This window comes from Danio aesculapii, chromosome 7 (assembly GCF_903798145.1).
Source record: "Danio aesculapii chromosome 7, fDanAes4.1, whole genome shotgun sequence".
Taxonomy (NCBI): Eukaryota; Metazoa; Chordata; class Actinopteri; order Cypriniformes; family Danionidae; genus Danio; species Danio aesculapii.
This window is the reverse complement of record NC_079441.1, coordinates 22,395,830-22,413,712: the sequence shown is the minus strand read 5'-3', so window position 1 is coordinate 22,413,712 and position 17,883 is coordinate 22,395,830. Positions and strand designations below refer to the sequence as shown.

The 17,883-nt window shown below is 38.3% G+C and overlaps 2 protein-coding genes across 2 annotated transcripts; one reads left to right on the top strand and one right to left on the bottom strand.

Annotated features, from left to right (window-relative positions):
- Positions 1-1,365: 1,365 nt before the first annotated feature.
- On the bottom strand, positions 1,366-4,401 carry mrpl52 (mitochondrial ribosomal protein L52). The gene is made up of 5 exons (XM_056462801.1): positions 3,550-4,401; positions 3,273-3,342; positions 1,877-1,944; positions 1,619-1,683; positions 1,366-1,534 (listed from the first exon to the last, which is right to left on the bottom strand). Exons 1-5 carry the CDS (start codon positions 3,581-3,583, stop codon positions 1,388-1,390), a joined length of 384 nt encoding a protein of 127 aa, XP_056318776.1. The 5' UTR covers positions 3,584-4,401; the 3' UTR covers positions 1,366-1,387.
- Positions 4,402-5,326: 925 nt separating this feature from the next.
- Positions 5,327-17,649, top strand: ajuba (ajuba LIM protein). The gene is made up of 8 exons (XM_056461296.1): positions 5,327-8,108; positions 9,144-9,245; positions 9,574-9,641; positions 11,642-11,704; positions 11,785-11,915; positions 14,600-14,651; positions 16,908-16,976; positions 17,051-17,649. Exons 1-8 carry the CDS (start codon positions 6,659-6,661, stop codon positions 17,180-17,182), a joined length of 2,067 nt encoding a protein of 688 aa, XP_056317271.1. The 5' UTR covers positions 5,327-6,658; the 3' UTR covers positions 17,183-17,649.
- Positions 17,650-17,883: the final 234 nt, after the last annotated feature.

The following is a 17,883-nucleotide window of genomic DNA, read 5'->3' as shown; positions in this document are numbered from 1 at the left end:
TGAGCTCCAGACATATCCATTCCGAAGACCTGAGGACTAGATATAGATAGGCTACAGAGGAAGATTACCATAACATTTCCATAGCCATACTGATTGACTTTCAAGAAGTTGTCTGGTTAAAAATAATGGAAATGGCAGTTTGCGGCTAATATAAAATAGAGTCGCTATAGCAACACCCTTAGTTACTTTCTCAGGCAGGAGATGGTATGGCAGCAGGGTCATATTGATGACCGTCTGTACCTCGGAATTCATATCATAAAAGCACAGCAGATCTTTGTTGAACAAGAACAAAAACAGACGACCACTAATGGTAAAAATAATAACATACAAACTGGGAAAGAGAAAGCAGAAGAAGATTATTCAGTCTGCAGAACTTTTTTCAGACCAGGAGAATGAAGGTCAGAAAAATGGCTGCCAGAAGATCAACCTAAAAGATGGAGAAACACTGCAGCCTAGTGGAGTAGGGGAGTACAGTATGTCACTGTGTGGAATGCTTCACGATGGTTTAACGCCGCTTCTTCAGGTTTTGTTAGTGTTGTAAGCTATAGTTTTAGTAAAATAAAGGCCCTTCCCCATAAAATACACTTTACATTTTAAATAGTTTAGGGTCCGTAAAATAGTTTTTTAAATAAATACTTTAGGAAATATTGATTAAAGATGACCACTGAACCATATTTAACACTAATCATTATTTACAACCAAAGGCTTAGTATTTTAAAACGATAATATTTAAATAATAATTGCTGTTCTTTTTAATTTCATATTAATCGAGGAACCCACAAAAAATGTGCAATATTTAATGAAGTGCATACACTAAAGTATGTTTGTCTACACAATTTCTATCAAAAGTTTGAACGTGCGATTCAGAACATAGTCATCAAATGTCTTTTAAAATGCCCAATATGTAAATTTGTATACAATACTACAGGCTGTAACAAACGTGGTTGAAACAAATTTCTCCAAAGTTTGTCCAATCTAGTCTAAACATTTTCAAGTTTATGACAGGTCATAGAGTTATAATTATACCCTCGTTTTTTTTCAGCTTTTCCCAAATCAAGCATCCTGGAAATATTAAAGCAATATACCAAACTCGGTCCTGGAGGGCCAGTGTCCTGCTAGTTTTAGCTCCAACAAACTGCAAGAATGTTTCTAGAAAGCCTTGTAAGAGTTGATTAGCTAGCCCATGTGTGTCTGAGTGGGGTTGGAACTAACCTTTGCACTTTTTACCCGAGTTTGGGCAAACCTGTATTAAATTTTCTTACCCTGCCTAAAATAACATTCAGCCCTCCTACTAAAAACAACAAAACACATCCAGTATAGAAGTAAATTCTTATTACTTTTACATTAACAGAAATCACACACAGGTTTATTTTGCATCCAAGGATTTTTATTTCTTCTTTTGTTTAAACAAATTCCCTTTAGGTTTCAGCAATAAGGATTTGACATGTTCTTCTTTCTGTTTCTTTGCTTCTTTACTTTCGTGCCACTGCTTCATCCCTTCATCCATCTCTGCATTGAGATACACGGCTCTTCTCTAAACAGGACACAATTATAAATACTACATTTCTCTCAAGCTAAATATCAGAAGGAAACATATACAACTCTTTAGAAGTCTTACAGCAAACTCCTCTCGCTGCTTTTGTCTGCGGATCTGTCCTTTGAGCAGTGGTGCAGGCCTACCATCTGAAAATCAAGATGAAAAGAAACACAATGAAGTGACTTCGTCAGCACTCATATTTACATTCATACATGAACTGTGATGGGATGTTTTGACTAACCCCTTGCAACTGATGTATGCAATCAAACTCACGAAATCAGCACATCTGTGCCCAACACTGTATTGTTATTCATCAACAAATTGTAAAACAATGTTCACCTGCAAATGACCAGTCAGGTAGATCTGTTAATGGTCCGTACTCTGATCCACCACGTGGTAAACCATTTCTACAGACAAAACAGGATCATGGTATCATGTAGTCAGAGATGGCAAAAGTACACACATTGTACTCAAAAGAGAGTTTCTCAAAAGAAAAATTGAAGGGTCGTCAATTTGACTGTCTGTGGTTTTGTATTGTATTACTTTATATTTGTTATAATTTTTGTTTGGCTATTATTTTTATTATAATTTGTTTACATTATATTCCTGAATGTTGATTTTGTATTGTGAATTTCATGTTGTGTGAGGTATAAAAGTTCAAAATAAAATTAAAAAAATTAAACTACAAAAAAAAAAAAAATAAATACAGTAAAAGTACAGATACTCATGTTTAAAATGACTCCGGTAAAAGTTGAAGTACCCGGACATTTACAGTACTCAAGTAAAAGTAAATAAGTACGGCCTGAAATATTTCCTTAAGTAAAAAGTATTTATTACTATACCTATTTTAGTTTCACTGTGACACATCATGTATCTATACAAAATAACTTTCTGGTGGTCAGCTCTTTAAATGCTGTAAAGTATCTCACACTATTGTGTCTTAAATAATAACAATAAAAATAAAGACATAAAAATCATATAAATATACATTTGACCACCCCATAACTGTTCATACCATAACAAATGCATGATCACACCCAGCATATTAGACTTATATGTATTTTAACAGACGCCTATGTTCGCAAATTAAAGTTAACAGCACGATAGCCTATCTCATAATCATCCATTTCTTGGTACAAGTTTTGCAAAATTAGGCATTATATATATATATATATATATATATATATATATATATATATATATATATATATATATATATGCTTTGTTGGAGAATCACTTGTCTGCGGGGTGCTAACGTGTTCCGGAAATCGAATTTATTTGAATTGAATCTATTTTGATGTTAATGTTAAGGTTTGAAAAGTGCTTAGATTTCGAATAAAGTGCTTGAAACTGATTGCAAATGTAATTATTTTGCTTTCATAATAATATATCTTTCCAAATATTTACCTATTTAAGTTAAATGTAATAAAGTAATATAACTTAACGCATATTTAACACAAATATGTATATTTTAAGTTTTTTTCTTCATTTTTTCTTCCATAACAAAGTTTTTAATAACGGATCTCTTCTTGGTCAAAACAGATCTGAATACGTTATGATGTTAACTATTCATTAACAAAGTAATGCATGTAAACAATTAAATTTGATTGTTTTAATACAAGCAAGTTTTCAACACATATTAATCATTTATTTTTAAATTATTAGAAGCATTATAAACGTTTGTGTGGATTTAATTTTAAACCATTTCTCCTTTGCATCCTTCGAGGAAACTCACTCCAATCTCCACTTTATTCCTGCATGTGTCACACACGTCGATGAAAATGCGCGTACAGACTGCCTCGACACTGTAAATGTGAAAAATAAATATTTATCACTCATCAGTTGTGACATTGTCAGATAAGTAACATTGCCGACATCAATTAGCACGCTGAATTAAATAATTAGCGCTCACATTTAATCCCAAACTCAAACAAATAAATCTATATTACAACAAAACATGTCATCATTAAATAACAAAATCCAGCTAAATCTTGACCAACGCAATGCCTTACCTGCAGCACAGACCGTCCTCAAGGCTACTGCCATTTTGGATTATAGTAACTACGGCAAGCAAAAGGCACAAAGAAAATACACTCTGCACTGCCCTAAAACAGCGTGACTCGTTTCTTCCAGCAGATGATGCTGTGCTCACACACAGACGTGTCTGATTCACACTTGTTGAATAAACTACACTTTGTTTATTTTCAACCCTTGTAATCACAACTCAGTCTCAAAACAAAAGATAAACTAAAAATAAACAAACGTGTTGCGACGTAGAAGAATTCATACGTAAACAAACATTTCCCTGGTCATATTTAGAACTGAATTTTGAACTGCCTTTAGAATAGAAAATGCATTCCATTTATTCAAAATAAAACAGACTGATGTGTTTTCTCACTCATGGGGAAGTCTTGAGAAAAAAACAACATCTTGTAAAAACACGACACAGAGGCGCCTCTGACGAAGGGCCTTTACACCTTCCGCTTCAATAATAAATAGTCTTTCAGCACCGCCGATCCCCTTCATTCCTCGAGTGTTCGGGCTCGAGCAGTGCTGAGTAAGCGCTGAAACATTCCCGCGTGCGCTCCCGGACGGACAAGTCCCCACTCGCCAGAGCGCGCGAGCCCGTGCGCGCTCCCACAAACCGCAGGAGAAGCTGCAGACAAAAAGGGGAGGAGGGAGCTCCGGGGTAGGGAAAAAAACGAGGTTTTAAACAAAAGAACAGCACTGGCTCTTTTAGGGTCTCTGTGGGGTTGAATACAGTAACCATACGACAGCAGGTCAGTTGTCACCGGAATTTATGCCGCTCGGTAACTATGGAGCAGCGAGAGGCATTTTCCGCGAGGGAAGAAAAGAAAAAACAGTTACATTGTTGCGCTCGCGAAAAGCACACACGCGGCCGACTCACGCCGTCCCAGGGAACTTGGAGAGATCCCTCCGCGCATTCCACAGACGAAAGGCACGGCGCGACCAATTAGGCCTTAGGGTTGGAAAAATGACAGAGAAAATATGTGAGGTCTGCGAATCATTTACATGTTCTCAGGGCTTTGTTTATTTAAACGTTGTTCCAAGTCGAATAAATGTCTTTCAAGTTTTCGAGTTGTGTGCCACGTGTCGGCACAAATACGTTCAATTAAACTTATTATGGTGATATAAACAAAAGAAAAACAATATGACAACATTTTAGTTTGTTTTAAGGTTGTTGTTTTATTTACAGATTACTATAAAACGTTTTTAAAAGTTTGCAAACACTGAGGTTAATGTTTCTCTTAACAAATTCTAATATGCTAATAAATAAACAAAATAAACAATAGTAGCCTAACATTGTGTTCTATTTTCTATAAATATTTTAGATTCACTTTATTCCTGATTTTTACTACTGAATTTTCAGCATCTTCAGTGTCACACGTGCTCCTTCAGAAATTATTTTAATATGCTTATCTAATATAATAATCAGCATCATTAACATAATTACTGAAGATAAAAATTAAACTATTAATATAAAAAACTTCACTTTTGGAATTACATTAAATATCACATACACATCAGTTATTTTTAATATAAAAAAACGTAATACTGCTGTTTGTGTTGCATGTTTTATTGATTAAATACAGCATCAGTGAGCAGTACAGCCTTAATAAAAAAAAACAATAATAATAAATCTCACTGTTTACAAACGTGTTTCCGCTGGTAGTTTATTTATTAATGAAGCTCTTTCTGCCTCCTTTAGACAAACAAAATGTTTTATCAAATCTGATAAATGTGCGCGATTGTGTCAAGGTTGTATGTGTAAGTCCAAACAGTAGGCTGAACCAATGGCACAGTCTGTTTCAGAAGTTGGTCTGTGTGACGAAATAGTGGGATGCTATTCATGCGCGCTGCCCGAGGGAAAGGTGTTCCGGTCGGGGAAAAAAGCCACAGAGGAAGAAGAAAGGGGGAGGAAGGGAAAAAAATTGGAAAGAAAGAAACTGTACGTTGAACATTTTAGCGCAGTTTTCCGGCGTAGAGTGCGCAGTGCGTGTTTATCCACGCGAATATGTGGGGCTGAGCGAAACGCGAACTTCCTCCCTTCGACTCGCTGCAGCTTCTGCTTTATTGTTACGCGCTTTTGAGGACTTCCACTTTTGGGGAATAATGGTCATTTTCTTCCGAACTGCACCGGGCAAAGTGGAGATCCTGCGGAACAACGGGAGGCTTTGATCTGCCTTGTAACTTTTTGCTGAGGAGTAATCGCTGGTGAGCTCGCGGACACGGGCGACTCGTTTATCCGCGGTAAATGAGAAACGTTTTCAACTTGGCTTTTTGAAAGCCGCTAGTTGGGACAGGAAGGGGCCGTGGAGGGTCCCATAACCTGTGTGTTCAACTCCAGCTCAATCAAAGGAAGACGTGCTGGAGTTTATTCAGGATTTAAACCCTGCTCCTTTTTAATCAACCCACATCGCCTTCTAGGTAACTCTACAGAGAGAAAGATCCAAGCGGTAATTAAAACACTTGCCAGTGTTTCCGACAACAGTGGCAGTGGATCAGTGCTGGGGATGAGACTGGGGGACTCGTCGTTTGAATGGAGCAGCTCTTCGCGACTCTGGGACGAGTGTTAAAGACTCGTTGAAGCCCCACAGTAGTTTCCACACGTTGGTTTGCTCACTGCTGAAGACAAGGCCACAAGTAGCTGCAAACAAATGGATGAACATGCTCCCGTTCACCCTCCTGTCCAGCAAGTTCACCACAAGCAAACAGCTTGGAGTGAATCCGCTTGTTTTCAAGTCTAAATAGTGCGACATGTAGCCTGCAGAAAATGCCATAGTGTTTTTATTTATCTTCAAAGTTACATATTTATTTTTGTAGATCTTCAGAAAGTATTAGTTTTTAACAGTTAGTGTTTTTGTATGTGTTTTCGTGGATTTGTATTCTTTGTTTTTGGTTGTCACACATCTTTTGGTCTGTTATTTCATCTGCTGTTGAAACACTTGAATGAGGCCTGTGTCCACACTGTATTTCAGCGTATTTATGTAGTACACTATTTAAACTGTAGTAATTTTCAGGTGGCATCTATAAGAAATTCAATTCATACTTTATATTTTATATATATTGTAGTTGAGCTTATATTATTAAAAGCAAACAATGGATCGACTTGGCATCAAACTGAAGCAAAAGCTCAAATTGAGTGACTCTGGTAGCGTCAAATTCAGCAAAAAGAAAAATGACTTGGTCAACGCAAATAACAACAGCAACACCAATAACGGCAATAATGGAATTGTGCCACAGATCAACGCACCTGTGAGCACATCTCAGTTCCCCCTCTCCACTTCCGTTGAGGCCTGTGGACAGTCAGCTGGAAGACCTGGGAAGGTGGGCACTTCTCAGAGAATCGCACCTCCGAATAACACAGCAGTCCCGGTGGCTGAGGATTGTGGGCCTGGGATTGAACATCATCCATCAACTCTTGCTCCTCTGCGGCGCCGGTCGCCCCAGCAGCGAGTATCATGCTACTTGCCTGATACGGTGGAGGGCCGTGGTACCTGTGACCAGATGAGACGAGGAGGTGAAGGTGACCCACAGGGGGCATACAGCCCAAATTCCCGTGCAGCCCTGAAGCAGCGTCGTTATTCGCTGGAGCTCCAGCAGCTCGTTCGTCGCCAGCAGCTTCTCGCCCAACCTCCTCCTCTGTCGTCTGTACCCCCTCCATACCCGACACACAGCTCGGCAGCCCGCTTGTCTGCGGTGGAGCCCAGCTTCCTCCATGAGATGGAGCGGCACAAACGCTTGTCCCTGCAGGAAGCTCTCTTCTACAAGCGTTTGAGCTCAGGTGGCGAACCCTGGGATAGTGGACGCCCCGCTTCCCTGTCCCATCCACCACAGAGGACCCACGACAGTAGTGTAGGGGGGTTCTTCTTCCCATCTGCGCCAGCGCTGAGCCCTTGCTCTTCGTTCAGCTTACAGGAGTCTGTGTTGGCGAGCCCTCGCTCTAGCTTTGCCAGCAGCACAGCTAGCGGAGGAGGTGGCGGTGGCGGGAGCCCTATGGGAAGTCGGTGCAGCAGTAATCGGACAAGTGGGATCAGTTTGGGCTACGACAACCGGCACACACCTGGGCCCGCTCAACAGCTTCAACTCTCGTCGACCCAACTCAGCGGCACAACTTTGGGTCAAACATACCCTGCACCAGGGAAAACAGGAGCGCCCCCTATTGAGGTTTGGAGGGACTGTCTCGAAGGTGTGTCGGGCGACAGCCGTCACTCATATCCGCCTGCGCTGAGCACACATACTGTAACCTTCCACCCAGCAGAACCAGACTGGGGTCCCATTGACCAGCGGGGGTCAAGGGGTGATGGTGTGGGCGAAAGGGCACGACACTCTGACTTACTAGGAACCCGCTACCAGCAGGAGCTCACCCGCCTGCTATTGAGAGATGCTGCCCTGGAAGGAGAGGCATTACTTGGGGGTCTGACTTTAAAAGAACAGCCTGTGTCTGCCACCATCCTACCCAGCTCCACATCAACTCCAGCCCCCGCCGCAGCTCCAGGCAAACCCCCGGAGGAACCAGCGGCTGGAGTGGACAGACAGGAGTACTTCGGTGAGATCACAAACTCATCCTATTTGACTTGTTTGTTCATGACTAATGTGGCGGTAGAGCGTGAATGTATGTGATGTGGTCAGACCTGCTAAAACACGCAACTGTTCTCTGAAGACCTAAAGAGCATCAGGTTCAGCTAGCCTTCTTCTTTCTTTAACTAACCATAATAACTAACTCGCAAGTCACTGAGTGAATGTGTGTGTGTGTGTGTATATATATATATATATATACACACACACACATATATATAAAACCCCTCCACCCAAGGCTACATAGAATTCTGAACAAACTCCAATGTCAAAAATATCTGCCTGGAGTGAGCATAGTGATTATGCATGACCCCAAATTACAGGCTCTGTGATATGCTGGTCATACCAAAGAGCTGTGAGTAATACAGTAGGACAGAGGCTTGGTTAAGAGAAGGGTTCTCTCTCTCCTCTCTGTGTGAGTGTAAGTGCTCTCGGCTTTCGGCCAGCCACAGTTTGAGCGAGGGTGTGTTCATGTGTGTTAGCGTGCAGTAGCGTGTGCTGGCGTGTGCTTGTTTAGCTCAGGTATTTGAGTCCTCAGGGAAGGCTCTCTCACACACTCAATTGTGAGGGTTGGGTGTGTGTTTGTGCCTTCTGTGCGTGGAGCGCTTTGTTGCGACAAGGAAACCTCCCTGAAAAGCACCTGTGTAAAGTTTAAGACATTACCTCACTCCGACACAATATCTAATACCTGTATCTAACAGCCTATTAGCCTTTTTTCTTCAGTAATGAAGGGGTTGTCAAACTCCGGTCAGATTTATCAGTGTGTGTGTAGTGTTGCTACAAGAAACAAACCCACTGATGGTGTTATGAGGGAAGAATGCGCGAGTCATGCGGTGCAGACACGTATTTTTAAGTCCAGACAGCTCTGCCACCGTGTTTTGTGTAATTGCTACGATTGAACGGTGACCTCATTGTCTTAGTTAGCCACCCGAATGTGCGTGTGTGTTGTGATGCTTCTGTTTATAGTGTACTCAGATTATGTTTGTTGCTGTGTTCTTGCTTTCAGGTACATGTGTGAAGTGTGGTAAAGGCGTGTATGGAGCAGATAATGCTTGCCAGGCTCTGGACAGTCTGTATCACACCCGCTGCTTCACATGCGTGTCCTGTGGTGAGTGGTTTCAGTAATGTAACGCTTAGATCAGTGTTTCTCAACCACGTTCCCGGAGGACCACCAACATTGCATGTTTTGGATGTCTCCTTTTTCTGTCACACCCATTACAGGTCTTTCAGTCTCTGCTTATGAGCTGATCATCTGAATCAGGCGTGTTTGGCTAAAGGAGACATGGAAAATGCAGAGCTGATGGTCCACAAGGAACGTGGTTGAGAAACACTGACTTAGATCACATAACCTAGTATTTCACAATCTCTTAATTTGGGTCATTATGTCTCTTGGTGGGGTTTTTAACATCGCTTTGCTGTCTTGTTTTTGCTTGTAGGGCGAACTCTCCGGAACAAGGACTTTTACAATGTCAATGGCTCTGTTTACTGTAAGGAGGATTACATGGTAAGGACGACTTCTGGCTGAAAAGTGTTGCATTTTGACTTTGTGTTGATTTTAGACAGTGTTAAAAGTTTGAGGATAATATATTTATAACATATAACTATTGCTTGTGTTATGTTATTTAGAAAAAAACTAAAGTTATTTGGAATGTTAAAAAAGCTGTGTTTTCTACCCATATTAATAATAATAATAATAATAATATGGGAGACGGTGGCACAGTGGGTAGCACTGTTGCCTTGCAACAAGAAGGTCGCTGACTCGAGCCGCAGCTAGGTCAGTCGGCATTTCTGTTTTGAGTTTGTATGTTCTTCCTGTGTTCGCATGGGTTTCCTCCGGCTACTCTAGTTTCCCCCCACAGTCCAAAGACTTGCGCTATAGGTGAATTGAATAAGCTAAATTGGCCATAGTGTATGTGCGAATGCAAAAGTGTGTATGCGTTTTCCAGTGCTGGATTGCGGCTAGAAGGGCATCCGCTACTTAAAACATATATTGGAATAGTTGGTGGTTCACTTCGCTGTGGCGACCCCTGATTAATAAAGGAACTAAACCGAAAAGAAAATGAATGAATACTAATAATAAGGTTTTAAATATTAAATGAGAAATGTTTATAAACAATATAGTATTTATAAAATGAAGAATTGTTGGTATTTAAAAAATAAAAAAATTAAGCGAACAGAAAAAATATGTGGATTTTTAAAAATGTATTTTATATAGAATTTATATTCAAATATATACTATAACATTTTTAAAATGGAAGAAAAGAATCAAACTGATTTTTTTTTTACAATTGAGTTATTAAAATTGAATATATAAGTAATATTATCATTAGTACATTTTCAAGTATTATATATTTTAATAACTACATATATGAAGAGTTCAGATTAGGCATGGGCTGGTATAAGATTCTAATGGTATGATAACCTTGGATAAAAATATTACGGTTTCACAGTATTGTGATTCTTGCTCTAAACTACATTCTTTTTATATGTCTGGGTAAAAAAACACCTTTTTTTCTTATTTGAACACAAAGGCTGCGTCCGAAATTGCATACTTGCATACTATATAGTAGGCATGGGCTTCTATAAGATTTTAAAGGTATGATAACCTTTGATAAAAACACCACGGTTTATGGGTATCGTGATTATTCTTCTAAAATATATATATTTTTAAATGCCTAGATAAAAAAAAAAAACAAGAACTTTTTTTCCATTTTGAACACAATGGCTGTGTCCCAAATCACATACTTCCATGCTATATAGTACACTAAAAACAGTATGCAAGCTGAGTAGTATGTCCGAATTCATAGAGATTGAAAAACAGTATGCGAGATGTACCCGGATGACCTACTACTTCCTTCAAAATATTTTAAATGTTCTTCAGAATAAAATATATTGGAGCAGTAAACATGTCAGGCTAAATAATTCAAATGAATCATTGACTTCTGCCGTCTTCATTAGTTTAAAAAAATTGATTTCTTTACAATTTAAAACACTATTTTTGGATATCTATTCTGCTGGAGATACTAAACAAAAAAAATCTTACATATACAGTAGGAACGGTATAACAGACAATTTTGGCGGTTTTAAAACTTTAACTTTTCCAAACTGTGGTATACCTTAAAAACAGTTATCGTCCCATGCCTAGTTCAGATGCCAAACCTTTAAGTGCTGTCTGAAATGTTTCTCAACCTCCTATATTTATGGTCTGTTATTTCACCTTAAAGGCAATGGAAATAACATATTCTTTGCCATAAGAGTAAAATTATTGAAGTTACACACAAAAGCCTGAGAAAAAAGCTAATTTTAGAGGAAAATCTTAGATGGCACTTAAAGGTTTTTTGGAACTCTTCATATATGAAATATTTACATATAGCTGTCATTAATTATGGCTATAAAAACAAATTGTACACAGTTTCATATGTAGTTCTAAAAATATTTAGTTTTCTAAATATAAATTTTAATCAAATGAATATTCAGTGATTTTTCCAAATGCTTTCATCCCAGTTCTCAGGCTTCCAGGAGGCAGCAGAGAAGTGCAGTGTTTGTGGGCACCTCATCTTGGAGCAGGTCAGTGTGAGCACAGTGTCAGTGTTTGACGGCTGTAAAGGTCTAGTCTTCACAGTTCTGTGTTTCTGTGTGTTTGTCAGATTCTGCAGGCTTTGGGGAACTCTTATCACCCAGGATGTTTCCGCTGTACGGTCTGCTCGAAGGCTTTAGATGGTGTGCCCTTCACAGTGGACTACCTCAACAACGTCTACTGCGTCTCTGACTACAACAGGTCTGTGGAGTAAACTGTGCTACTAACCATTATTAGTTAGTTTAACATTAACAACTGCTTGATTTGTTGCTGTTTATGTTTAGTTGTGACCTGAATGTTGCTAAATATATCAATATTTATTAATATTGTGGCAGTATTGGTATAGAAGTTATACTTGGCCAAAATATAAACAGGTGAGGGACCACTTTTGGTTTAGCTTAGCATAAATAATTGAAATGGATTAGACTATTAGCATCTCACTCCAAAAATTTGATAACTTTCCTATTTAAAGCTTGACTCTTATCGGTGGACTTTCTGTAGACATGGTACAGCAGCAAAGTTACTCGATTCTTATTATGCCGAAATTAGAGTATAGTTCCTATCCATATCGATCTAGAAAGTGGTTACTTTTTATTTACTCAGTCTTATTACACAATGTAACCACAGCAGTTTTGTCATTTAAGCTAAATGCTAATGATGTAACCTGATACAATGATCTATGCTATGCTGAAAGTGAATAGAATTCAAAAATGGTAAAACTTTAATTCTAGGTGACTTAAAATGAGCCAAAAAAGCACCAAAAAGTGGAGTTCCTTTAACATATATACATTTGAGACCAGCTTAGTGGCACAATCTCTATATAGTAACATAAAATATTCATATTGATGTGCAGAGCAAAAACTGGCTGGAAACAAGATAAATTTTTAAACTCGTTGTGTCATGCTTGCACATATTGAAGAAGAGATAAATTACATGTACACAGAGCCAAACATAATGCTTTTCTAAATACTTTGACTGCATCACATTTGAAATCACATAATATTTGGAGTAGGTATTATTATTTATCATTAAATGAATCATTTATTGTCTCTAAACCTACCAGTGTCAGTTGTCTCTCGCAAGGCCATATGGGATAGTGAAGTATCCATTGTATGCATTATTTCTGATTCTGAACACATAGAGTACATTATCCGGGTACTTTTTTCACCTACATACTGTTGTTGTTGTTGCTGTGGTTTTAACTGCATGGTAAAGTATGTGATTTTGTATGTAGCCTTTGTCAGATGGACAGAGCCATTCAGAAGTGAGCTAGAGTAAGATTTATATTTGTTTTGAAAGGAATTGATAATTTTATTTAAATCATGGATCACATTAATCAAATGTGTGAGTAAACACATTTAAATGTTTAAAACATATTTCAGAATTCTGAATGAAGTGTTTCACTGTTTCTACAACAATCTCGTGACACTAAAGACTGCAGTGATGGCTGCTACATGCCACATACATCCCATATATATGGTCTGAAAATATGGAATATTTTGTATTGACTGTTATTGTCAGCAAATAAATTATCTAAATGATAGGATTCTTGTTGAACTTTTGAAGACATTATTTGTAGTATATAAAATAAACAAAAATGAACGTTGTGCTCATAAATAATAACATTTTCATAATAGCAAAATCCAGATGACCAATAGCAACTTTTTAGTGGTCTCTTATTTCATCCAGAGCCTTATTCTAAATCAGAAAACTGCTATTTCAAAGTAAATCTGTGTTTTTGATCAAATAAATTAGTGTATTTTTTGCATCAAATCAAAGTTGAAACCCATGCAAGTAAGCTATTAATCCCCATAGACCAGGGGTCTCGAAATCAAATTACATGGGGGGCCGCTGGAGGCAAAGTCTGGGTGAGGCTGGGCCGCATCAGGTTTTCCACAAGAAATTAATTGTATTAGTGGTTATTCTTTTGTTTATTTTTTTCATCTTATTTTATGTAAAAAAAAATTAAGAGGTTTGAGAAGACGAAAATAAGATGAAAATAAACATTTAAAAATGAATAAGAAAATCAATCAATCAGTAATTCATTTATTCATTTTCTTTTTGGCTTAGTCACTTTATTAATCTGGGGTCGCCACAGCGTAATGAACTGCCAACTTATCCAGCGTATGTTTTACACAACGGATGCCCTTCCAGCTGCAACCCATCACTGGGAACCATCCATACACACACATACACTTTGGCCAATTTAGCTTACTCAATTCATCTGTACCGCATGTGTTTGGACTGTGGGCGAAACCGGAGCACCCGGAGGAAACCAACTATTTTTTGACTACTTTTACATCATATAGAAATATATGTAATGTTCATGCAAATGACTCACAAAAAACAATGCGACTATAATAGTTTAGGTTACCGGGGGGGGACTCTTATTGTCGATGGACAGGTGTCAATGTGTGACTGCAGATGACTACATTATAGGCTGCATTGAGTTCCTTATTTTTATTTTATCCCGCCATGTACGCATCACTTTGATTTTATTTTCTGCTCGCTCCGCGAAACAATAACCACCAATCAATGAAAGTGATTGTAAATGCAAGAAAGATGATTGGCTCCCACCCACGAGAGCCATATACCCAACCGTGATTGGTGGGTTTGTTCAGCTCCACACACAAAACTGTAATATGTATAACACTTTAAACTCGCAGGCCCCACTAACAATAAACTTACAAATTAAGGCGGGCGCCACAAACTGCGGCCTGTGGGCTGTGAGTTTGAGAGCCCTGCCATAGACATTTAAATGTCCTCCTGGTTGCTATCACATTGCTGTTTCTATATTCTATATTATTATATTCTATATCACTGATCATATCCAAGTATATGTGTTTACCTGCTGTTGATGTGAATCTTCTCTTTGTGTTCCTCAGGACATTTGCTCCCAAATGCGCTGCCTGTTTACAACCCATATTACCTGCTGAGGTAAATTGCTTCCCTAGTTAATCTACAGTTTGTAACTATTGGGTTTCTAGCTGTTAATACATTTAAAACACATGGTTTTTGCAGAGGAATATTGTAGCTGGAACTACCTTTTAACAGTAGTTAAACAGTAATAACTTTATTAATGGTTATTTTAGGTTGAAGTGGTATGTGTAAGGAATTAGATGCAAGCAGATTACGGCTGTTTGGAAAGCATACAGCGATATTGGCTGTTAAAAACTACGCTCAGAATTTATTCATTTATTGCATTTTGAAAATCTCAGAATCGACGAAGAATCAATTTTTAAAAAGATGTTAAGGTTTAACAAATTACTTTCAGAATCTATTTCTCAAGCATTTTTTCACCACACCTCTAATATTCAATTGAAGTCCATAATATTCCTGCAGATAAACTTGTTTTGAGTTATTGGTGTTATTCATGATCAGTTAAAAGTAATTTATCAATTCCAATAAGTTTTCTTTTAAAATTGGATTGAACTGTGAAGAAAAACATGAAAATTTGTTGAACCTAAGTAAAGACTTTCACTGAAAGTTTACTGTGTAAAGACTGTGTTTATTTTGCTAGCGCACATTGTTATTTCGGTAATATTCCATCAATGTCTGACCATTTGCTTTTTCATTTGGAGCATGATCCCTTCACCATATCTGTAGCTGAAGAAATGTGCCGTGTTTGGGTACAGAGCAGTAAATAAAGTACAATAACATACTGAAATAAAGGTCTCTGCAACTTCCAGTTCATGTGGACTTTAACGGAGATTACTCCGATAATGGGGTATATGCACATAGGTATATACACTAGATATCACTTACAGACCCTGAGCATGCATCAATAGCGCCGCCACATTTGTACAGCGCTCCCAGGAAAAAAGTCATTCAACCGCACTAGTCAAAACCAATCTGAAGATGCAGAACTTTAGTTCTGCGTACGAGTGTAGTAATGAGCAAAAAAAAAAAGCATAAAGGCAGAACTTTTCATAGGTAAGATTTCATTTTTTATGATTTTGTACGAACCTTTGTGGTCAACAAGTCACGTTATTGATGATAATATGGTCACTTACTGCACTGACCATTAGGCAAAGTAGCACCAACTTGCTCTAAATTCTAGGCTTATGATAGTTTTGTTGAATAAAATCAGCAAAAATTGTACATGAAATATGATATCAAGACGCTGTGGTGCCAGAAACTTGTATTATTGTCAGCTAAATGAAGTAACGGCTTGTTTTTTAAGTATCTTATAAGGGTGCCTGAAAACATAACAGTGCCTGCGTCTCAATGTGCATACTGTCCACCTTAAATGATTGAATATTACAAATGTTATATACCATTTAGATCAGAAAGGTGGATATGCACATTGAAACGCAGGGATATGGATAGTTCACACGAGTCGTTCATAACAGAGATTCATTCACAAGCTAATCGCTCCCTCTGTTAGATATAGAAGTGATAGCAGGAGAGGGGGTGTGTTTCAGGACGCTGATTAGATCAAATTTAACAGGGAGGGATTGTCATGCACACAAACACATGCTCTTTGTCAGCAATGCCCTGCGATCACTCATCCATCGATACAGAAAAGTGATGGAAAATTATAACTTTCGTAATTTAAAAAAATATTTGCATACTGAACACCAGGTAAACTCCCGATCATAGATGTGTGTGTATATCTATGACTCCGGATGGCCAGTCCTTCACTGCACCTTGATCCCATATACATTTCAAAGGAGCGCTACTCTACTAAAATGGCGGCTCTGTTGAACCATTCCTTCCAATAGACAACAACGGTATATGTACAGCTAGTGTTTTTAGCCAACAATAAACTTCCGGTGCAAGCTTAATATGACCATTTTCAATGTCATAAGGTTTAGTTTACAGCATTAATGTTGTAATGTAATTAAAATGTTGCATAAACGCTAGCGCCTTTAGTAGCAGCAGTCTAATGCAGAAACTCCATTGAAAATACTGTGGTAAAATAAATGTTCAAATATATTACACTTGGCGAAGGGAAATGGAATTTAATTCAATGCTTCTTGTCCACAGATTCTCATTATTATTCATATACATAGGAAAATGTGGATGGGCTCAGCGTAGAAATTCAGAAAAAGAATAAAAAACACAGTTAGCTAAATGTATTCATGATGCACTCGCCTATTAAATTATTTTCATTAATTACTAACAAAAAAAGCTTATGAAAGGTGAACTGAGGATTATGATCTTAATCGCGTGTCTGCGTGTGTGTTTCAGGGCAGTGAGGAGATCCTCAGGGTGGTGTCGATGAACAAAGACTATCACTTTGAGTGTTATCATTGTGAGGTAAGTGTCTTAGAAAGCGGTTTGGTTCACCATTTGCTTGTTCTGGAGATAACATGCGCTCTCTTCTGCTCCAGGAGTGTGGAAAGCAGCTCTCGGATGAGCCTGGATCTCAGTGTTTCCCTCTGGATGCTCATCTGCTCTGTCACTCGTGCCACATGAGCAGGGTTTGCGTCACACACAACCTTCCCCCTCACAACACACACTGAACTGACCAACATCACCTACTTCATACTCTCATATGCACACTGTAAATGGTCGTCTTTCTTTATGTAAAGCGAGAGGAGGGGAAATACCTTTCTGAGACTTGAGGTCAAAGTACATTTCAAATGCAAATCCCAGATCCGCTATTGACTATATCGCCCTCTAGTGGCTGGGAAATGCAGCAACTGAATCCTGCTGAACAAAAAAAAATTATCTTAAGTTTAAGATTATTGTCGCCTGCTTGTTTCGTTTAGAGGGAGTCGGAATATCACAGAACACTGTTTTACTCCTGTATCTACTGTTTGCTGTAGGGAAAAAAACAAGGGATTATTATTATTTTTTTTGCTTAACATTTTTCTATATTTAATATCACTAGCTAAGATTTTGCACTTAAACATGTTTACCTATTAAGAGATTTTTTTTAAATAAAGTGATTGCAAAAGATTAAAAACATTCCTGTATCTGTTTTAATTAATAAATCTCTCTGTGTATGAATGTGGTGTTTTTTTCTTCTTTCATCCACAAACACTTTAGACCAGGGGTGTCCAAACTCGGTCCTGGAGGGCCTTTGTCCTGCTAAGTTTAGCTCCAACTTGCTTCAACACACCTGCCAGGACATTTCTAGCATATCTAGTAAGAGCTTGATTAGCTGGTTCAGGTGTGTTTGGTTGGGGTTGGAGCTAAACTCTCCAGGATGGAGTTTGCA